The sequence below is a fragment of the Amborella trichopoda genome, chromosome 3, assembly GCF_054954075.1.
Source record: "Amborella trichopoda isolate Santa Cruz 75 chromosome 3, AtrichopodaSantaCruz75HAP2 v2.0, whole genome shotgun sequence".
NCBI classification, from domain to species: Eukaryota; Viridiplantae; Streptophyta; class Magnoliopsida; order Amborellales; family Amborellaceae; genus Amborella; species Amborella trichopoda.
In genome coordinates this window covers 46885261-46909991 of record NC_142338.1, presented here as the reverse complement: position 1 = coordinate 46909991, position 24731 = coordinate 46885261, and the positions used below count along the sequence as shown (strand labels likewise).

The 24731-nt window shown below is 34.4% G+C and overlaps 1 protein-coding gene and 1 pseudogene across 7 annotated transcripts; both read right to left on the bottom strand.

The window, feature by feature from the left end:
- Positions 1-757: 757 nt before the first annotated feature.
- Positions 758-23465, bottom strand: LOC18443879 (uncharacterized). Of its 7 annotated transcripts, none has more exons than XM_088860953.1 (2): positions 22784-23465; positions 758-1572 (listed from the first exon to the last, which is right to left on the bottom strand). In XM_088860953.1, the coding sequence occupies exon 1, from the start codon at positions 23337-23339 to the stop codon at positions 22800-22802; it is 540 nt and encodes a 179-aa protein (XP_088717079.1). In that variant the 5' UTR covers positions 23340-23465; the 3' UTR covers positions 758-1572; positions 22784-22799. The 7 variants fall into 7 exon arrangements, with proteins under 7 accessions (XP_088717079.1, XP_088717080.1, XP_088717074.1 ...); XM_088860954.1 differs by lacking the exon at positions 758-1572 and adding an exon at positions 2912-3358; XM_088860948.1 differs by lacking the exon at positions 758-1572 and adding an exon at positions 3534-18341.
- Positions 15580-16023, bottom strand: LOC148782911 (uncharacterized; annotated as a pseudogene).
- Positions 23466-24731: the final 1266 nt, after the last annotated feature.

Here is a 24731-nt window from a genome sequence, read left to right as displayed (position 1 = left end):
TGCTTTTTTTATTGGATACAGTTTTGGTGAGTAAGCAGACTCACCTATTACCATGCAGTCTCTTGTCTATCTAACATATGTCTCTAATATGGATGTCAAAAAAAATTTACATCCAGTAAAAGTTCAAATGGACGGCGAAAAAAAAAATTCAAAAAATAATATTTTAAAAAAGAAAATTTTCAAAATTAGATCATTGCCAAGGTCGTGATTATTGAACCCTAAAATTTTGGATCGAAAATATCTTTGAGATATATTTTGTAGGAGACTGCACAAGAATAATGTGAGTAGGCCGACTCACCAAATACTTCCCTTTTTTATTTTTGTGTAGCTCAATCAATAGGATAGGATCTTGGGTGGTAGTGTTACGCTTGTCTTAAGCAATGTAGTCTAGGCGACTACAACCGCACAAATACTGCTCTTTCTTATGTATTCAGGACCCCAAAACGCGACGATTGACCTCCAAATATTATAAGATAAAAAATAAATTTGGAAATCTAAAAGTACTTTATCTTTATTGTTAAGTGAGCATATGATCTGAACCGTCAATATATGTCCGATTGATCAAATTTGCCCCACTTCAAGAGACCCAAATTGACTCTCTCAAAGATATTGTTTCTCGGGTGCAATCAATATTTCAAAAACTGTTGATCTAGATCAAAATCGTCAATCTTAGATCTTGATAAAGAATCATCCAAGATTGAACCAGTTCTAAGAAGGTCTCAATACCAACCCAATCCCCCTCAATAACTCTCTCTTCTTTTCTTTTTTTTTTGGAACTTTATGCATTTTTAGTTTGCTAGCATATTGCTATAGTAAGCTCTCAATAGTCCGGATTAAATCTGAACTGATCTAATGGTCATGATTTTATTTCGTATTTGAATTTTAATTTATTTTATATAAATCCAAATCACTTGAAATTTGAAGTGTATATTTTAAAAAAATAAGTGAATCTAATAAAAATATCAAAAAAATAATTCACAAAAAATAAATAAATCAAAACGCCCCAAAAACTTTCAGAGATATTTTGGTCAATTTTATTTTTTGTAAATATTTTTTAAAATATTTTTATTAGGTGCAATATGATGAAAAAAGTGTACGATCCAAATTTCTTATGATTTGGATTCATAAAAAAATCAAAAAATAAATTAAAATTTAAATGCAAAACGTAGTCGTGACCGTCCGATCAACCCAGATTCAATCTAGACCGTTGGGCTTACACTATTCCATCAGCCCATAGGCTGACAGGAAATGGTAAGTAAAAATAAAAGCAAATGTATAGCATTTTAATTATTCTCAGAGCAAGAGAGAAACATTTTGTTTGAGTTTGTATATTACAATGGTTCAAGAATATATGGGAATTTAATAAAAGCAGACTTAGATCCAATTTACAGTGGCAGAGTGCTTCGACAGCTTGGCTTTCTTTCGCATCAGTACAAACCTGGTTATGCATCTTAGTGAAGTTTTCCATCAAGGTGGTGCTTCTGTTGCTGCTAGCATTAACGCTTAGACACGAACCAGCTTCTTCACACCTTTGGGGAGATATTGGACCATTGTTGCTTCCCTCCCAATTTACTTCATAGAAGTAAAATTCAGATGATTTATATTTTACTTAATATAGTTAGCAAGGCTCACACTATGACTAGATAGCTTACTTGACATGTCTGGGCATTTATTATCTTTAGTACAAAATCATTATCATAAGAGAAATTTCATATGATCTGTTGAGGTATAATACAAATAGAGGACAGTGAGCACTTTGCTAGTTACTAGCGGTTAAAATAAAACTCATTTCCATTCAGACAAGTAAACACGACTTGTTTAGTGGAAGTGTTTTCCTATGCGGTAGGATTATGGTGTATTGTCAAGTTTGTCCAAGTTGACGGGCTAACTTAGTGCTATAGTCTGTTTTGGCAATGACCAATTTGGCCTGAGTTTGAGTTTTTGAACGCGTAGTAGTAAGTACTAAATATCATGTCATTTACTCGAGAAACAAATGTCTTTGCCATTTTGCGAACCCAACTTAGTCAAGTAACAAATGTCTTTGCCATCTTAATTCAAGAAATCACTCGAAAATGTTTCACACCAAGGGACCAAGAGAATCAAGTTTCTAGTGTAGGATGAGCAAGTTTGAGTACGGTCACAAATGTTGTATCCGTATGGTTGACTCACATGAGTGGATGCCTGTGCATATGTGACCGCATATGCATATCGAAACGCAACCTTATTTGTGGACTTCGTCATTAAACTTCTAAGGGCTTAAATTGTACTTCCCTGGAGGAAAATCATTTTAAGGTGGGGAATTGAGTAGTTTCTTTTTCATTTAAAAGATTGGTCTTATACTAGAGAGGGTATTGTCACTTTCTTTTTTCCTTTGAATTCCAGGACATGGTTCTTGTGACATCTATGCATGTCTTTGGATTCCAATCAACTGAAGAAGGCTCTACTTTTCCATCAACATCTACAATCCAAAGCCCATCCTTTTTGTTGGCCTCTAATTGATTGCATTTGAATCAGGTTGTCTAAAACCAACATTGCTTCCCCTTGGAGCTGACCCATTCGATGACACCAACACAACAGAACACATCCATAAGTCATCATTCTTTAGTTGGTATTTTTTCTCACTCAAAATGGGAGCTCTCAATTTCAGGGAGCCTCATAGTTTGGATCCAAGACGGTGTGGATTGGGAGATGGGATTCGGGATCCCTGCGATATCCATGGCCATAGCCATGGTGAGCTTTGTCTATGGGGCAGCATGCTCTCAGTCACAAAGGCCACATGGTAGTCCTTTAATGCTAGTTTCTCATGGCATCATGGCTTCTCTTAGAAAGGAAAAGCACAAAGTATTCAGTGATGAAATAGGCATTTTATGAGGATATAGATGATAGCTCAACTCCAAAAGTTGGTGCAGAATGAAGAATTCAGGTACATCCTTGATTCCATTGGTTGTCATGATGATCGTGCAAGGTTTGCCAGTACACACTTGGGTGCATGGATGCAGAACACCACATGCATATACATATCACACAAAACACAAAAAAATTTCTGGGTAGCAGAGAATTTGGAGGAAGTAGAGGTTACAGAGCTTTCCTTTGTGAGGTTTTCCCTTAAGTTACATTCTTGGCTTGTCCATCCTCTGCTGTACTTCGATTATTGTCAATTTAGTGACTACAGATCGTGGGACTCTTTTTGTAACAACCTTACCTCTCCAACACACACACACACACACAAATGTTTGCATGCGAGCACACACATGTAAATTTATGTTCCCACACCAACCTCCCCAACAGACACACATACACACACAGAGACCACACATCATAACTTCTTTTGTCCCATCCTTGCATCCCAACACACACCCTGCACGTGCACACACGATCATTTCAATTTTATTTCGTTCACAAACACATACGCGAAACATGCAACTTTCTTTTCCCACACCAACCTTCCCAACATACACACACACACACTGTAAATTTTTTTGTACCATCCCTGCCTCACAACACACACACCCTCCACACACAAAAACACACTATCATCTCAATTTATTTCATTTATTTCAAATAGTCAGTCTAGAAATTGCACCAAACCAATTGAGGTATTTCAAGTTTGCACTATGATAGGTCACCTGATGAAAGGGCCTTCAAAACTATTCCCCAAGTCAACAATTGTGGATCAGAGGTGTCAGAACTGAAGTTGCACCTAGCAATGGTTCCAATTTTCATGACGAGCATTGTTTACTGCAGAGCCTTCACCCAGATGATCACAACATTTTTTTTTGAGGAACACATGATCACAACATTCATTGAACAAAGAACAAAAATGGATTGCAAAATTGGTCCATATTCCTTCCCTCCTGCCTCGTTGAATGCATTCGAATGTCTCTGCATAGTGTTTTCAATCCCTATCTATGAAGCCATAATTGTCAGAATCGCAAATAAATTTTATACCAATGACAAAGGATTCTCCGTGTTACAAAAATTTGTTCATGGTAGTGGCTGCATTAGTATAGATGAAGAGATTGGAGTGTTCAAGAGCCAAGAAGCCACTAAGCATATTATGGCAGCTACCTCAATATCTCCTAGTTGGAATCTCTGATATGTTCAATAATGCTGCACAATTGCAGTTCTTTCATGATCATCGCCAAACGCTTTCAAGGCATTGACCACATCATTCTCTTTGCTTACCAAATCTTTGAGTAGTTATTTGAGTTCACTTATTCTCACAGTAGTGCAGAATGTAACATCAAGGGGAGGTAAATTGGGATGGCTATCTAACAATCTAAATGATGGCCATCTTGATTATTTCTTCTGGTTATTAGCAACAATAAGCACCCTAAATCTGATTGTATTTGTGGCTTATGTTAGAAGATATAAGCTCAAAGATGTCTCTTGAATAGGCACTTAAGGTGGATGATCAAGCTTGCTCACCAAGAAACTGTAATTAATGATACATTTTACCTCTATTTTTGCATTCAATAGTGAACAGGATCTTTCTCTCTCTCTCTCTCTCACACACACACACACACACACACATACACACGGACTATATCATGCTTAAGTTCAAGGTTAGGGATAGCCAAGCACGTTTGAAAGAGGTTAAATGTTTCACACACTATTTGCATGGAAAAGCGTGTTAAGAAGGCCCTACTAATTTTTAAAAATCAATTTACAAATTCCAATTAAGAAAATGCAATGAAGTGACATTGAAGAGTCAATCGATCCATTTATCTTCAAAGGAGAAGTATTTTGATGCATAAACCTAGGCATGCATCTATGACATGTACATTGGGTATTGTAGTACTACAAAATCCACCCAACAATGGTGTTTATGTCACCATGTTATCTTAGAGAACATCAAGAACAAATCACTTTTCAGATACTATGAATTTTCTTTACCTGAAGAGGCCCCATATTTTCTAACACTCTGCAGTCTGCATTGGAACATGCATTACTACCAGTTCTAAGAGAAAACCACACCAAGATTTGTTATATCATAGTCGCACGGAACAGTATGTTAAGAAGGCCATACCAATTTAAAAAATTGATAATTGATATACAAATTCCAATTAAGAAAATGCAATGAGTGACATTGAAGAGTCAATAGATCCATTTATCTTCAAAGGAGAAGTATTTTGATGCAGAAAACTAGGCATGCATCTATGACATGTATATTGGGCATTGTAGTACTACAAAATCCACTCAACAATGGTGTTTATTTCACCATGTTATCTTAGAGAACATCAAGAACAAATCACTTTTCACACACCATGAATTTTCTTTACCTGAAGTGGCCCCTTATTTTCTAACACTCTGCATTGGGACATGCATTACTACCAGTTCTAAGAGAAAACCACCCTTGTTATATCATAGTTTCATTGTTTCTCTATTGATAATTAGATTCGTCACATCACCATTTTTGAGAACATTCACATTTCAAGAGAGTGTATGTGCAAAATTTAGGGTCAAAACCCCATGGATATGTTTTTTTTCTAGGATCTATTGTTAGCTAATGCTACAAAATTTAGCTCAACAGTTATATATTTATTTCTCTATTGATAATTAGATTTGTCACATCATCATTTTTGAGAACATTCACATTTCAAGAGTATGTGCAAAATTTAGGGTCAAAACCCCATGGATATGTTTTTTTTCTAGGATCTATTGTTAGCTAATGCTACAAAATTTAGCTCAACAGTTATATATATATAAAAAATAAATAAAACTCAAAATTACAAAATAGACAATAGAAAGGACATGTGTCACAAGAACAAAGAGGGTCACCTTCTTGCTATATATATATATATATATATATATATATATATATATATGGTCGTCTTTATTTTTGTGACAAGTGTCTTTTCTACTACCAATTTCGTTGTCTTGACTCTTTTAATTTATTTCATGTTGGTCACTTCCGAGATAACTTCTACAACATTACCTCATGGGCCAAAAACTCCTAAAATAATTTATCTCTATGGATTTGTTTAACCCCAAATTTTGCACATAATCTACATTCAACACAATGAACAGTCTAAAAAATAGCAAATAAAAAATATTTTTCTTGGGAGACGGGACATTAGGGAAATGTCAGTCACTCATTTAACATATAAGCCTTTATAAGCTCAACATATTTTTCTTTTATAGAATTTAAGGTCAAACAAGTCTCTTTCTTGAAACAAAAAGCCTTTATCCACTGCATTTTCTCTTCCATCGAAAGAAGACCAATGTTTCTTTTTAGATTTTTTATAAGCTTGTTCATTGAAATGAATATAGTCATCTACAAAAGTTGGGATCAAAACAGTATCTAAAACCTCAGCCTTGGTCGAGGCGAGTTCCACCATACCTACTCGAGTACATGGGAACCAATATAGTTCTTGGTTGATTACTATGCATACACTGCTGAGTATTGTAGAACTCAAGCGAGTCTGAGTTTCGTAAGCTAAGCTACATATTAAATATATCAAGGGCCAGAAATACGGCCTCCCATTTTTGTAAATGTTTGTCCACCAGATATGGGTCGGCTGGACCCGGACGAACCCGAATGTATTTGGGTCCAGGTTTTGGACCCAGACCTGACCTGTCGGGTCCAAAAGTTGGACCCATACCCGTACCCATCGGATCCCGGGTCTATCCCATCGGGTCTAGTCGGGTCCATTGCCACCCTCACTATGAGCTTCCTTTTTTGTAGCCTACAATGGAGAAAAACAGAGAACTGATTTTTGAGGGGTGGGCGATTAGAGAGAGAGAGAGACCTTCGAGATCCAGAGAGAGCTATGTCTCCAAGAAACCGAGAGAGGGAGAATTGCAAAGGAGGATGGCAATGGGGTTGACTGTTTGGGGAATCGATGAAAAGTATTGAAACTATTTTGCGTTGGGGCTTTGGCCCTTTGGTAAACTAAAAATTCAGGTCCAGGTAACCGCCGGGTCGGGTATAGTAGGACTCGTACCTAGACCCGGGACTATCCGCGTATCCTTTATTGGCCTCGGATCCTACCTGCGGGTCCAAAACTTGGACCCATACCCGGACCCGTGTCGGGTATACCTAGCGGGTATGGGTCGGTTCCAGGTCCATTGCCACCCCTACCACTAGAGCCCTATAATGAGTCCATTTGAGCCCCAAATTCATATTCAAGTACAAAATCACGAGACCTATCAAATACAACAATTAGATCTAATAAAAAATCATATTTCTCACATTTTGAAGATCCTAAAATGGGGAAAAAAAATTTACAATTTTGGAGAACTTTCAGATCTTCTTTTCTAGTTGTCGATCCTGATGAAAATTTAAGCCTAGGATCATTTCTGTTACTGATTCATTCTGGATTAGTTCCTCAGCAAAAATTAAAAGAAAAACAAAATTCTCGTTATTATTTTCAAATTTTTCTATTAATCCGAAAATTTGAAACCTTGAGCTTATAGATCCAAAGCAAATTCCAAATGTTACATGGAGGTTTTCACTTGTACTGCATAAGGAATCTTGTCGAATTTGAAACCTAGACTCACATCAAGCACAAAAACCAAGATTTTGGCATTAAAATAAGGTAAATCCTATTTTTTATTTAAATCCATAAAAAATGTTTAACCAAACCCGAGCCATGCCCTTGTTGAGTTGCTCAAGAAAGTCCAATCAGCCGGGGTGCACCTTAAGGCCAAAAAGGGAGAAATAAAGAAAAAAAAATACAAAAATTTAGAAAAAAACCCAAAAACAATGAAAAATGTTAAAATCCAAAAAATTAAATCAAATTAGAAAACATATATAAAAACATGACATGAAAAACAAATTGATGCTATTGGCTTCTAAAACAATACAAAACATTGAAAAACATGAAAAAATAATCAATCATAAACATTATAAAAAACCTTAAGATTATATATAATACATATCATAAATCAATTGTAATTGAATAAGTAAAAAACAATTTATGAATTTAAATAGAAAAAATGTAACATAAATGAAATTTCTATGCCGATTTCCCAATATTTGTGCTTGGAGCAAATCATCATCATCATCATTATCATCTGAGCCTTATCCGAAACTATTTGGGGTCAGCACTACGAAGCATGTTCCATCATTCCGCTCTATCAAGGGCCATCCTCTCAGTCTGACAATAAGTCATCATATCCCTTCTCACTACTTCTAACTATGTCCTTTTGAACATTCCCATTGCACTTCTAGAGCTTCTACTTGAACCAAGTCGCTCTTCATAGCCGATCTAGGTCAATGCTGCATATGGCCATTTATTAATTCCTTGGACTAGTCCATCCATGTCCTTTCAAAATTGTCTTTTACTTCTATCTTCTAGTCTTACCAATGGTGTGTACGCAATAATTACATTAATTACCTCCTCCCTTAACACAAGTTTAATTATCAGAGCGTATCACCTAATCTCTTAATATCGACTATTTTATCCTTATACTACTATGCCTATGCCATTTTTATTATTATCCTTTCCTGTTATATCATGCTCGGTGCAGAGACTTTACATCCTGACCACACCTTTTGCATGCATCCCTTGTCAAAACCCCCAAACAATTGTTGGGTTTAGACTTCGGAACTAGGAGATCCGAGACATCCAAAATTTCGAACTAATTGAAAATCCGAATCTAAAAGCTACAAAACCCTAACTTCATTTTTGTTTTTTGTGGAAGAACTATTCTATGGGTGGATAAAAACACAAATATATATGCAGGGTTTGATTTTCATCAAAGTTGGACCATCAAATGTGAATAAGTCAAAAAATTTCAAAATCAAGTAAGAAAATCCACATTTCTTCAATATACAAATGTGAGAAAACAAATGAACTTCGCAAATCCAATGCTTTCAACTACATTGATGATTTTCTAGCATAATCTAATTTGTTGCTTTAAAAAGGCGACTTGGAGCCCCTATTAAGAAAATGGGTGGATCTACATAACTCGAGCAAGTGCAACACAGATTGGTCCAAGTACTATAGAACTCACAAGACTACAAAACTCGGGGCAAGCGAGTCAGCACAATAATAACTTAAGTATGGTACAATTGCCCACAAACCCCAAGTATAGGCACCACTACTCACCTTGCCAAGATGGGCCCAATGACTCACACGAGTCAAAGTCAACTCAACCAAGTTTAAAAACACTGATAAATAGAAATAAAGTAGCAATGTTTTCTAATAATATATTTTAGTTGAACCGTGTAGATTTGACATGTGTTTAAGACAGTGCCAAATGAGTAGCATCAAATTTACACCATCCAAATAAAATTGATGGTGTAGATTTGTGCAACCTTACATCTACAAGTACAGTTGCAAGTTCAGCACACCCACAATTGTTTTGATATTAGGTTATTTTTTTTATGTCATTTTTTGCACAAATATCCTCTTGACCCAAGCAAATAACCCCACAAACAAAAAAAATGAAAGGAGCCTAAACTATAGTTTCTACATGAGAAAGATAAATTGGTGTAATATTAGTTGTCTATTTGGAACACTGTAGATCTACGGCTAGATGTGCCCAAAAGTTTTTCTTTTGAATTTGTTAATATAGTGTTATCACATGAGAAAGATAATTGTGGTAGTCTTAGTTGTCTATTTTGGATACTGATCTACGGTTAGATATGCCCAGAAAATTTTCTTTTGAATTTGTTAATATATTGCTTTTAAAGCTATCTCCAAAATTCAAGACAAAACAGATTTAACAAAAAAAAAAAAGAAGGGTGGTACTGAGGGTGGCAAACTTAGGGGGTAAGCTAATTAAGTATATCTCATACATATAAAAAGGTAAAATCACCTCTAGCCGCCAAATGTTAAATAAGGTGGTTATACGACTGTCATTATTCATATAGAAAAGTAACAATCACTTCTAGCTGTTAAATGTGAAATCGGCTTGGCTTAGTTGTGCAATAACCATATTTAAAATTAGAAAAAACTTTTCTCGAATTTTAAAGTGGCAAGAAATGACATACCCCAACAACCCAATTTCACATGCAACGATCAGGGGTGATTATGACTTTCTTGTGCTAAAGGTTTCTTGTGCTGAAGGTAATATAGTTATGTAAAATAATTCATTCAAATGAAATGAGAATGTCCAATCTCCGAACTCATCAAGTGCTTTGAAGTCTCAAAATAGCTAAGGGCCAGACCTTATGTGAAAATAAAGCACTCGATATCATGCTAAATTAGAAAAGAATCATAGGTGGGGAAGTATTCAACTCCCGTTACACAAAAATACACATCGGGCGCTATTTGAAAAATAAAAAAAATATATATATTCATAAAGAATTTCATAAAAGAATCTAGTACAAGAATTCGAAAAAATTGTTCCATAAACTCTGGATAATATGTTTAATTATTTTTCATAAAAGATGAAAATCAACGATTCACAGAGGAATTCATAGCATCCTTTAATGAAGGATTGAAAAACATTGTTTCATAAAAATGGAATAACAATGTTCCATTGTTTCCAGAAAATGAAAAACAATGATTCATAAAGGAATTCATAGGGAATGCTTTTATGAAGGATTGGAAAACATTGCTCCATCAAAATGGGATAACAATGTTCTGTTGGTTTTCACAAAAAAAGAAAAATAATGACTGATAAGGAGTTCATGAAAAATCCTTTGTTGAAGGATTGAGTAACAATAAGTTATAAACATCATAAAACAGCCATTATAATCAAGAAAATGGTGTACCACGATAACAATTTTTTTTAAAAAATAGATAAACTTTTTGTTTATCCATTTTGTATATTAGAAATAAATATGTGTTGTTGAATTTATATATTTTGTATATTATAAATCCATTGTTTATCCATTTTTAAATAATTCCATTTTGTATATTATAAATCCATTGTCTTTAAAAATGGATAAATTCAACAACATTTATCTAGGAAATACTGTGTTAATTTTATCTATAGTAATGTGGTTTATTTTTAATACTTTTTGTTTTCTTTTTAGGATAAAAAATCAATTAAAACTACTTTGTTTTCCAATATGTAAAGGTAATATCCACGTGGGTTAATTTTATCTGGCAACAGTTACCCGACAAGTTTGAATTTACGCCATAAAAACATTAAAAGACAAACCCATAATAACTCAATAAAATTCTTACCCTACTATTACCACACTTTACTCAAGAATCACATTTGAAAAAAAAAAGAAGGAATCAGCCAATAAAAATCATAATCCCAATTTAACTCAAAAAACACCATATTACTACACTACATAAATTATCCCAAAAAAAAAGAGCACACACTATACCAAAATCGCTTGTTATAGCGATGAGAGGAAGAGAGCCCAGTACCATGGGCTTGTAAGTCAAGCTTAATTATACCGTCCCATCGTAGCACACATGGATGGGAGCTTCCTACGTACGTGGGCTGCTAGGAGAGAGTGGAGTGGCTAAAGAGAGAAGTTTTTCAAACTATCAAATTTTTTGACATCCTTTGAGAAGAGAACTTAAGATTAGTTGATTCACCTAAACTTATTAGGTTTTCTCTTAGGATTTCTATCTTGTCAGCCTTTGAAATTGGTTTTTGATGATTACTGAATCACTACCATTCTATATTCCGATAAACCTGTCTTGGAATCTATCAACAAAATTATCAGTAAGAAACTCGACATTATAGTATTGTTCCTTTGGAGAGTAAGCTCTTATGGATGTTAACAACCAGGAGAACGATCTTTATATAGAAATACTGATGGCTGTACTTTCTGCATTCTAAAGTTTCTTGAGCATTGGATCTTCTTCCTCTCAGTCTGCACACAGAGTCATGATCATTGCCAATCAATTATGACACAAGGGATTATCCCTTATCTTGTCAATATTTCTGTTAATAGGAACTCATGGAGGAGAGAGCCAGAAAACTATTAAATCATTTGAGGGATCTTGGAGAGAGACAGTTTTAGATAAACAGAGAAATGGAGTATGTGACCATGAATGGGTTAAAGCTTGGAAAGAGGATCTAATTTGAAGATATAAGTTCTGGAAATCCGGCTGAAAAACCACCGGAAAATGAAAATCTGAGTAGTTCCGAGTCAAAAAACTAGGGTTTTAGACCAAAATAGGCAACCACCAAGTTGCCAAGTTGAGGGATGTAGGGCTAATCTTACCTGTGCGAAGCCATATTATTGCATGCACAACAAAGTCTTTTGAGTGAGAGAGAGAGAGGGGTGGAAGATAGCGCTGAAGCGGATCCCAAATATATAAAGCATATTTAATATTTTTTAGCGGGTCCATTGCGTTCATATTACCTGTCTTTTTTCGTAATACATTTTTTAGTGGGGTGGGTAATAGATTTCATGGTTTTTGAGGAAATTTTTGGTAATGTATTTCATTTCTTGCCCACCATGTGCGTCCCCAAACACTGGAAAGATATATTTCCCCGTAATAGAAATGCACGTATCCAAACAGCCCCTAAATGAATAACCTTTTGTATGTGCAATTCAACCAAAAGTGGAAGGAGCATTACATGGAGAGTCAAAATTGACCCCATTGAGCGGAAGAACATGCATTATAACAGTGAGTGGATCGTAGATAATGATGATGATGAAGTCCTTGGTGAGGAATTAACTTGGAGCCAATTTCTAGAAGCTGCAGGTTTACCCCAAAGCCCTTTACGAGCCACTAGATTACAAACAAGAGGGAAGAGGACCACAACAATATTACATGAGAAAGGGGCGGATACAGAAGAAACCTAGGAAGATAAGCAGTATTTGAAAGAAGGGGATGACTGTGATGATGAGGGTCTGACATCATCAGCTCCAGATGCATCTGGCCGTAGAAGGGACCTGACAAAGCTAGCGATGATTGATTGATGAAACTCAGTATCCTTTATGAATTGTGAATTCAACGTGCTTGTTTGAGATATTGGATGTTTTTTGTTCAAAGTCTTGAATCTTTAATATTTGTATAATTTTATGAAACATTGGATGCAGGTTTTTTTTTTTAAAAAAAATTATGTATTCTAATGCATACCCAAGGGGGTTTGGTACTTAATCAAATCCTAAAAAAAAAATGACATTTCAGAGCCCATGTCACTGGGCGCCCACCTAGGAGGGCAGCATAATCCGCTCATCGCCTATGTGTCCGCCTAAGGACTTCTCCAACATTATACATACATCATTTATAAACATCACACACACACACACATACACACACACACACACACGCACACGCACGCACACGCGCACACATACACGCACGCACAGGGAGTGATTTCATGCAACGGTTGTATAGTAATATAATGAAACAATCTTTAAAAATCATGTTAGCATTATTTGTTTGACCCAAATTTAAAAATATACACTCTGTTCATTCTAATGAACAATCACAAAAAAAAAAAAAAAATTGAAAACACAATCTCGAAAGTGTTTTTAGCCCAATTAACATAGGTTGTCCATTTTGGTGAGATATTTAGATCTAGGCCTTAGAAGGATCGTTTTTCATTCCAAACATTTTAAATAACTTTATTATCATTGGATTAAGGATGATAAAAAAAGAAAAATTGAATTTTGAATTCATAAAGGCCTTAAATCTTAAAAATCACCAAATGGACGGTCTTGATTCATTGTTGAAGGGGACTCATTTTGACCATATATAGGGTGCAAAGTTTTTTTTTTTTTTTTTGAGATTGACTATTGAGATGAAGAGAGTATGTGTGCAAAATTTTAAACCACAAACATGGTTTTCTAGAAGTACGGTTTCATTACATTACAATGGCATGGTGACGTGATATCGTTTCCCTACTTATATATATATATATATATATGGAAAAAGATTTCTTAAGCTACTAACTGTAATGAATAGTATAAGCTACTAGCTCCCAGCCGTCGGATCCGCATCGCCTGGTTCAAAAATTATATCACTATTGTAATTTTAATCTTTTTTTTATGAATCATATTAAGATGAAATTTTGGATGTATATACCTAACACTATTGTGCACCGTATAAAAATATAAAACAATTACTTTCATTAATTTAAAACGACCAAATTACCCCCATCAATTTTCAGAGGTATTTCAATCATTTTATATTGTAAGAAATATTTTTTATATATCTTTTTATTGTGTGCCCTATTTTTTAGCGCATACATCCAAAATTTCATTACAATATGATTTCTAGAAAAAATGCTAAATTCAAATGGTGATATGAATTTTGAGCCACCCGACGAAGATCTGACGGCTGGAAGCTAGTAGCTTATACTATCCGTTATAGCTAGTAGCTTAGGAAATCTTTTTCATATATATATATATATATATATATATATATATATATATATATATATATATATATATGTTTAATTTTTTTATTTAGTGACTGGAAAAATCTTCCCAACGCCTACAGGCGAAAATGAACAGTGATTTCGCCTAACCTCATCACCATCCAAAGTTCATCGCACGGTCATGATTGTCCGGTAGTATTGCATTTTTCATTTTTTTTTCTACAAATCGGAATGACTTAAAATTTAAAACGTTGGTACATCTTAGTGAGGCACACCGAATAAAAATATAAAAAAAAAAAAATTGCGAAAATAAATTAAGGTATTTTGTTCAATTTTTTTCATGTAAAATATTTTTTAGCTATTTTTTGTAGATTCGCCTATTTTTTATGAATATACACTCCAAATTTTAGCTCATTATGATTTATAAAAAAAAATGAAAAATGAAACACTACAGGACAATCGTGACCGTATGATGAACTTCGAACGATGATGAAGGTAGGCGAAATCACTGTTCATTTTCGCCTATAAGCATTTTGTAGTATCTTCCGTAGTGAATCATTAAATTGTTCTTTATATTATAATCACAAAGATTAAACCCTTTTTGTGTTATTATATATATATATATAGGGAAAAGATCTTGACAGCCCACGAGCTGACAGCTACAGCGTCAGCCAATTGCCCATATTGAATCTAGGCGCAATCCAATGATTACGATCTCATTTTGTATTTAAATTTTTATTTTTTATACAAATCCAATCACTTGAAATTTTAAGTATCTATTATAAAAAAATTGTAGAATCTAATAAAAATATTAAAAAAATAATTCGAAAAATATAAATTGATTAAAATACCCCTAAAACCTTTTAGAGGTATTTTGGTAAATTTATATTTTGTGAATTATTTGTTTTATATTTTTATTACGTGCTCCTTGATGAGTAGAACGTACACCTAAATTTTCAAGTGATTTGGATTTGTAGAAAAAAAAATGAAAATTTAAATACGAAATAAGGTTATGCTCGTCAAATCGACCTAAATTCAATTTGGGCCATTGGCTGACATTGTAGCAATCCAGTACCATATATATATATGAGAAATATCTCCGTACCGCTATTTTTAGGTTTCATATCTCCATGACCCAAGGTTTTAAAATATATCTTGAGGCATAAAAATCCCAAGTTTTATATATTCTACAACCCTAAACTAATTTTACCCACTTTAATCTTATTTTTTAACCCAAACAAATTATAGAAAGACAACCTTTTCTAAACTCATCTTTTCTCTTTCTTCACATGTCAATCCCCAAACTTCTCTCTTTCTCTCTCTCCCCTGTGAGTCTCGCCAAGCCCCTTCTCTCTCTCTCTCCATCTCTCACTCAATCTCTCAACCCTGGGTTTTCCCTAACCCCTCTCTCTCTCTCTCTGTTTCGTTTGCAACAAAACCGGTCCTAACAAAATCATGTTCTTCATAGGCCTCGAACAAGCTCTGGACTTTGTTTTTAGGAAGATTAGTAGAAAAAAGGCCATTCTTTCCTTGAAGAAACTTGGAAACTTCATGAATGCCTTCTTTGACTTCATCCACAGCAGTTCGTCCCAAGGCAATTTGCATGACTTTATTTGAGCCAAGGAAAAATCTACTAGTAGGCTTCAATCGTTCCGTGAACTCCTTGAACTTGACATTTCTCATGTTCTCAAAAGTAAAAACATACACGGAAGTGTACTCATCTAAGGCTTGCCTCAGAGAGTTCACAGTCAATTCCTTATGCTCCCTTCCCTTTTTCTTTGTCTTTGACAATGTTAGAACTTTGTTGCGCTTGGACTCCGGCATTTTCAGTGATGAATGACGAGAAAAAACTCTTTGTGTTGAAACATGCCAGCCTAAACCCTAATTTCAAAGGCAACTCTTGCCCTAGAAAAACCATGCCAAAGTTAACTGAGAGAGAGGGGATGGAAGTTAACGGAGTGAGGGATAGGATGGAAAGTTAACTGAGGGAGAAATACGGATTTGAAGAAGTTAACAGGGATAGAGAGAGGGATTTGGGGAAGTTAACAAGGAGAGAAAGTGGAAGACAAGGGGGGAGAGAGAGAGAGAGAGAGAGAGAGAGAGAAAGGATTGGGTTGGGGGAAATGCGGAGAGAGAAGGTTGAGAAACATAGAGAGAGTGGGGTAGAGAGGAGAGAGAGGGGGTAATACGGAGAGAAAGAAGGGCTTTGGGGAGAGTCACAAGAGAGAGAGAAATAAAAAAATTTGCGAGATTGACACGTGAAGAGAGATAAATGATGGGTTTATAAAGGGCTGCCTTTCTACAATTTATTTGGGTTACAAAAATAAGATTAAAGTGGGTAAAGTTAGTTAGGGGGTTAGAAAATATAAAACATGTAACTTCTATGCTCCAAGATATCTTTTGAAACCTTGGGTCTATGGAGATATAAAACCTAAAAACTGGGGTACGGAGATATTTTTAACCTTGGGTTTATGGAGATATAAAACCCAAAAACAGGGGGTACGGAGATATTTTATATATATATATATTGACAAGGTTACATAAGAATGGAACTTAAGACGTAGTTCTATGAAAACCCAGTCAATGTAAAACTGTGTTTTATACAAAGATTATAACCATTTTAATCTATATTATTATTACAAATATCAAACCATTAGTTTATATTACAATGATTAAATCATTATAACAGAACATCAAATATTAAACCATTGCAATTAAATCACTATACTGTAAAATCAATGATTTAATCAACTTAATTTGTTGGATAATTAACTGAATTTCGGAGTAATTTGTTCAATAACTTTTTTACTTGGGCAAGTGATTGTATTTCAAAGGCATTGTGTACTTTACGTGTTGTATTATAGGGCTTCTATTTCAGGTACAATGTGTACACATCGTTTTGAATAATTTTCTCAATTATTCATATTAATTGTGTACACATCGTTTTGCATAATTTTCTCAATTATTCATATGATTTTGCTAGATTAAATTATTTTTTCATTTAATTATTTTTTTTGGATTTTTTTGGGTTTTTTCATAAGTCTTTGTGGACTTAAGTAGCGCTCAGGTGAGTCCACTCAAACTTGCCTGAGTTTCTCAACTTGGGCAAGAAAACAGTCGTCGTGTCCCAACCAAGGCTTGCACCTCTATCATGAACTAATCATGCAGAAACTAGCAGAGAAGGTTGTATTATATAACCAAGCTTCGGCTCGGGCCATGCCCTTGTTGAGCTGCTTGTGCAAGTCCAGTCGGCCGAGATCCTCCTCAAGACCAAAAAAGAGGCCAAGAAAGACGAAAAAGTATATGGATTTAGGGAAAAATCCAAAAAATAAAGCGAAATGAGAAAAAATATATAAAACATGAAAGGAAAAAAAAATGATGATTATAAAATAATATAAACATAAAGAGAAATGAAAAAACAGAAAACGATAGTCAATTATAAACATTAAAAAACCTTAAGATATATATAAAAAACAAAGAATAAATCAATTATCATTGATTTTACTTGAATTTAAATTGCAAAACATGCAGAAAGTCTTTGTGGACTTAAGTAGCGCTCAGGAGAGTCCACTCGGACTTGCCTGAGTTTCTCAACTTGGGCAAGGAAACAGTTGTCGTGTCCCAGCCAAGTTTTGAAACATTGGATCAAACAAATCCCCTTGTTACTTTGTGGTTTGTGCCTCTATCATGAACTAATCATGCAGAAACTAGCTTAGAAGGTTGTATTATATAACCAAGCTGCGGCTCGAGCCATGCCCTTTCGAGCTGCTTGTGCAAGTCCAATCAGCCAAGATCCTCCTCGAGACCAAAAAAGGGGCCAAGAAAGAAGAAAAAAGTATATGGATTTAGAGAAAAATCCAAAAAATAAAGCGAAATGAGGAAAAATATATAAAACATGAAAGGAAAAAAAATGATATTTATAAAATAATATAAACATAAAGAGAAATGAAAAAACAAAAACAATAGTCAATTATAAACATTAAAAAACCTTAAGATATATATAAAAAGCAAAGAATAAATCAATTATCATTGATTTTACTTGAATTAAATTGAAAAACATGTAACATAGACGAAATATATAGGCCGATTTCCCGATCTTTGTGCTCAGTGCAATTCAAGACTTCAATTCCTTGCCAAACCTTCTGCATGTAACCCCAATCAAAACGTTTAAACATTTGTTGGGTTTTGACTTCAAACCTAGAGTATCCATGACTACCAAATTTTCGGAATACAAGAAAATCCAAATTTGAAATCTATAAAACCCAAACTCCTTTTTGTTTTTTGCGGAAGAACTAGCTATGGTTAGGTCAAGAACACAAATATGCATGTAGGGTTCAATTTTCATCAAAGATGGACCATCATCCAATGTGAAAAAATCAAAGTTTTCCAAAATCGGGGCAAGAAGATACCGATTTCTTCGACCTAGAGAATGTGAGGAAACAAATGGTTTTTCTCAAATCCAATACTTCCACTACATAAATCTAGTGATTTTCTAACATAATCCAGATTTTTACATAAAAAAGGGTATTTGGGGCTCCTACTATGAAGAAAATGGGAAATGCCTCCCCCCCTTTTATTCTAAGGCTTCAGTGCATAGTATTCAAGAGAGTGATAACGCGCTCACCAAAGTAATTTGGGGCGAGTCCGTACACTACTGCTATTGTATTGCATAACTTAGGGGCGAGTCCACACAATACTGCTAGTGTACTGTATGGAGTATTATGTATCCCAAGTATAGGCACCATTACGCGCCTTGCTAGGATGGTTCGAGTACTTCACGCGAGTCCAAATCGACTAAACCAAGTTCACACTATTTGGTAATAAACTTGCAACCCTACTTGTAGATGTCAGGTTACAGTAATGTGTGTGCGTGTATGTGTAATTGTGTATATATTTGTATGTGCGTGTATATAAGATTTGGTTATCAATGTAGAAATTATTAGAATGCACACCAATTTTCGAAATAACACTTTAATTTTTCAAACATATAATCTTTAGGTTTCTATAATAAATTTAGTGGAAGAGATTGTTAGTAGAGAGAGAGAGATTTCAAATGGCCTCATTATATGAACCCTATCTTTAAATTAATATTTCTAAATTTATGTTAAACACCACCATGTTATAAAAATAAAAAATACAATTAGACCATTTATTCCTAGGTAAAAAAAAATCTAACAATAGGCATTCATAGATGAGAGAGAAAAATAGAGCTAACATGCTCCAAGCCTATATTGTATTACCTTTACATATCTAATTTAAGGTTATAATAAGCGCAGCTTAAATGCATGCTTGAAAAGTATGATACTTGTTGCACTACCGTTTTATTTCATTTTTACAAGAAATACTTGTTGCATTACCTTTTATTTTTTTTGACAAGAAAAATATGATGTTGTATTACCTTTTATTTATATTTTGACAAGAAATACTTGTATTAAGAAATACCTTTTATTTTTTTCTTGACAAGAAATACTTGCAATATTACCTTCTTTTTTTGCCATAAAAATATGATACTTGTTGTATAACCTTTTATTTATTTTTGACAAAAAATACATTTTACTTTTTATTTGTTTTGAAGAGAAAAATAAGAAAATAACAAGTGATAACCAAATATACCAGAGCGCCACTTGTTGTACTATTTATGTGAATAAAAGGGCTATATTAGAAAGCCAAAGTATATTAAGGAATTATCCCACATCGAATAGATGTAGGAAGAATAAGCCCTATAAAACAAGAAAACCAACCCCTACTACCACGAAATATTGATGCGTGGCCACGTGTACATAAGTTTATCAACTCTGATGTCATAGGGCGATCCATGACATCATTTTAACGTGTAAGAGAATATTGTAATGTCATACACAAGAGAATATTGTAATGTCATACACCGATTTGTGACATCACGCACATGATTTACTGTACAGAATCGCCGGTTTTTCTCTAGAACTGGGCGATTCAATGTGCGATTCAACGTTTTACACAGGCGTTTAAGGGAAGATTGTAATGTCATACGCCAATCTATAATGTCATACAGGGAAGATTGTAATGTCATACGCCGATCTATAACGTCATACACGCGATTTACTGTACAGCATCGTCAGTTCTTCTCTAGAACCGGACGATTCAACGTTTTACACAGGTGTGTAAGGGAAGATTGTAATGTCATACGCCAATCTATAACGTCATACAGGGAAGATTGTAATGTCATACGCCGATCTATAACGTCATACACACGATTTACTGTACAGAATCGTCAGTTCTTCTCTAGAACCGAGCGATTCAACGTTTTACACAGGAATCGACACCAGTGCTTTAAAAAACAATGTAATGTCGTACGCCTTACTGTACAAAATCGCCGGTTCTTCTCCAGAACTGGACGATTCAACGTTTTACACAGGCGTGTAAGGGAAGATTGTAATGTCATACGCCAATCTATAACGTCCTACACACGATTTACTGTACAGAATCGTCGGCTCTTCTCTAGAACCGAGCAATTCAACATTTTACACAGGAATCGACACCAGTGTTTTAAAAAGTGACGAGTCGCAACAGACTCACCCCAGGAATCGAGACCAGTGTTTTAAAAAATGACGAGTCGCAACGGACTCGCCCAAGTTGACATTGTCGATTCTTGTGTAAAACATTGAATTCCTGTGTAAAACGTTGAATCGCCCGGCTCTAGAGAAGAACCGACAATTCTGTATAGTAAATCGTGTGTATGACGTCATAGATCGGTGTATGACATTACAATCTTCCCTTACACGTTAAAATGACGTCATGGATCGCTCTGATGACATTAGGGTCGATAAACCCATGTACAAGTGGCCACACATGAATATTTCGTGGTAGTAAGGGTTGGTTTACTTATTTTATAGAGCCTTTTCTTCCCACATCTCTTCGATGTGGGACAATTCCTTAATATACTTTTACGCTCTGGTATATTTGGTTATCACGTTCTTCTTACCCACTGAAGGTCCTTAGTTCGAACCTCCTAGGCGGCCCCATCTTCTTAATACAACAAGTATTTCTTGTTATTTTCTTATTTTTCTTGTCAAAAAAAAAAGTATTTTTTGTCAAAAAATAAATAAAAGGTAATACAACAAGTATCATATTTTTCTTGTCAAAAAATAAATAAGTATTTCTTGTCAAGAAAAAAATAGAAATAAAAATAAAAAGTAATACAACAAGTATTTTTTGTCAACAATAAAATAAAAAGTAATACAACAAGTATCATATTTTTCTGGTCAAAAAAAAAAAACAGGTAATATAAGAAGTATTTCTTGTCAAGAAAAAAATAAAAGGTATTTCTTAATATAACAAGTATTTCTTGTTATTTTCTTATTTTTCTTATTTCTCGTCAAAAAAAAAAAGAATACAAGTATTTCTTATCAATAAATAAATAAAAAGTAATACAACAAGTATCATATTTTTCTTGTCAAAAAAAAATAAAAGGTAATACAACAAATATTTCTTGTCAAAAATAAAATAAAAGGTAATACAACAAGTATCATGCTTTCAAGCATGCATTTAAGTTGTGATTATTATAAGCTTAAATTAGATATGTAAAGGTAATACAATATAGGCTTTGAGCATATTAGCCCTTTTTCTCTCTCTTATCTATGAATACCTATTGTTAGATGTTTTTTTACCTAGGAATAAATGGTCTAATTATATTTTTTTACTTTTATAACATGGCGGTCTTTAACATAAATTTAAGAATATTAATTTAAAGATAGAGTTCATACAATGAGGCCATTTGAAATCTCTCTCTATCTACTAACAATCTCTTCTACTAAATTTATTCTAGAAACCTTTTATTAATTTATTTGCAGTATAAATTATGTAATGTACTATTTTTTCTTACAGTTGTCAATAATATATTTTAAATTAGATGATATTATAAGATATATTGGATTTGTTATTATTTGTATAATAAAATAATTATAAAATATAAACCAATAATTTCAATATATAATATCATAGTTAGTTAGGTTGTAATAATTTTAGATTATAGTTAGTTAGGTTGTAATAATTTGGGTTTTTTTAGCGGATTAGGACTTTCCGCCAATTCGAGATTTTGGTGGCCATTTTTCATCGATTTAATTTATTATTTATTGTCCATGTATGATTATATACTTCATTCATGATAATTTTATGATTGATGTAAATTTAATAGTTAACATAAGTTCATATAGGGAAAGAACATCTCAATATTCCCATATTGATGAAAAAAATAAAAGTTAATAATGTAATACCCCCATTTCTTATTCAATTCCTAAAAAACAACATTGATAATGAATTTTAATAATTTTTTTAGATTTTATTTAAGGCTTAATCCGACCGATTCAGTTGATTCACCAATCCGTTTTTTAAACCACTGGTTTTTTCATTGTAACGGACCATACTATTATCATGCGACCCCAAAGGGCCAATTAAATATCACAGTAGATAATTCTCAAATTTTACCTAAGCGAATTGAGAGTTGAGACTGTAAAAAGAGATTACTGCATTTGTAGCAATGGATATATTGTATTTGTTCTAAAAACTAGTTTAGAGAGACAAAGTATCAATTGTTTCATTCACATACCGTTCTCTTTCTCTCTCTAGTCCTCGCCGTAAGCTCTGAACCGGTAGCGCTCCTCGTAGGGGCCTTCAAAGTAAAGGTCGGCCTCGAACCATTTGGGGTACCTTACGAGGTCCCCTTGCTCGAACCTCATGCACCTTTCACCGCACCCTCCAGGGACCACCTTGACGGTTCCTTTCACAATGTAGACCTGCTGGTCCACGTCCCAGTTCCAGGGCAACCGGCACCGGCCGGTCACCCATGTCGACCACCGGTCGACCCCCAGGGTTTTAAGCCTCTCCTCTGAGACCCCTCGCTCCACCCTGACGTTGTAGATCTCCTCCAGCGGTTTCTTGTACTTTGCGGCCTTCAATGGTGGTGAACCGCTGGGAGTTGATGGAGAACCGGTTTGGGTTGAGGCGGAGGGCGCAGTTTTGAGGCGGAGGGGCTTCTTGTGACTGGGGAAGGGAGAAGGAAAACCGGATAGAGAGGACGGAAAACTGAGAGTGGGAAAAGAGCAATTTCTGAAGGGGAAATGGTGGGTTTGGAGAGGGAGTGAGGGAACGAGAGAAGCGACCATGGCGGATTAGGTTAGAGAGAGAGAGAGAGAGAGAGAGAGAGAGGTTTCGCCTTTGGAGGGATTGGATTGCAGGGATTGGGGGTTTCTCTCGAGGGTTTTGGGGAGGGATGAGGCGCTTCTCCATCTGTCTTATGACTTTATCGTTTTGGGGGTGGCATTGCGTGGAAATGCCACTTGGGTTGGAGCTTATTTCGGTTCTGCCACCTGGTTTATGGATGCATTAAAAAGGGGGAAATTTATCCAATTAGCCGTTAGAGATTTGAAATTTTGAACTGTGTTTTCCTTTTTCTTGGGGTGAGTGAGTGGGGATCGGGCAGGGCCGAATTGAGCCTAGGAAGTAGCTTTATAAATCATCAAATACTAACCAATTAAGATCGGGTTCTTTTGAACCATTTAAGAAGGAAGAACACATCCAGTTTCTCTCCCCAATGTGGTGCATGTGGTTTAGTCTGGTATAAATAATATGTAGTTTTAAATTTTGATTTTTAAAATATATCACTTCACACATTTTTATGCTGAACTGTTTTGTTTTTTTTTTTTTTTTTTTTTTTTTTGGTCCAAACTGATTTCTGATCTTCAAAATGTATCGATTTAGCTTCTAAAAAAAATGTATCAATTGATACATTTTATATATCATACTGCTTTTTTACATTAAAATTGTGGTGGCCTGGTTGATACTAAAATTGTGTCCGTCAAGCACATTTTGTTTCATACTATTTTAGGGAGAAAAATGTAGGAGCGTGAAAATAATTAAATAAAAACATTAAAATGAAGCTATTTTAGTAAAAAACTATTTCTTTTTTACTTGGGGTTGGGTTAATAGTGTGATATAGAATCATTTTTTAATTGGGGGGAGCACGTATTCCTAGAAAGTGACATATGGTTGGGTATCTATGATTTTCCCTTCAGATAAAGTGTTGTCGTTGTACTATTGACATAAGATGCACCTCAAAAAAATTTTAAAAGATAATGTTTTGATGTTGGAAAACCCTCCAACTGATGATATTGACAGTGGATATAAAAAAGAAAAAATTTCAAATTTTAAAAATAGTAGATCTTACAACAAGTTTTTTGACCACCTATTTTTAAGATTTTCAAGTGTTTATAGATTTTATATTATTTTTAATTTTAAAATTGCATATCGATAGGTGAAAATAAACTTTCAAGCTATTATAAGATTTACGACACCAGAGCTACATTTTCAGACAAAATTTAGAGGTGCGCCTTACATATTTAGCATAAGGAGGGTGCCTTACATCTACATTATCAGGAGGGCGCCTTATATAAACCTCACTCATTTAACAATCTACCTATGATTTAAATTTCAAAATACCCATCAAATAAAGCATGATCATGACTCTGAATATTTGCAAAAAAATATAAAATATTAAG

Coding starts and splice junctions, on each gene's coding strand:
- LOC18443879 (XM_088860953.1), bottom strand. CDS start 23,339: ATGGTCGCTTCTCTCGTTCCCTCACTCCCTCTCCAAACCCACCATTTC.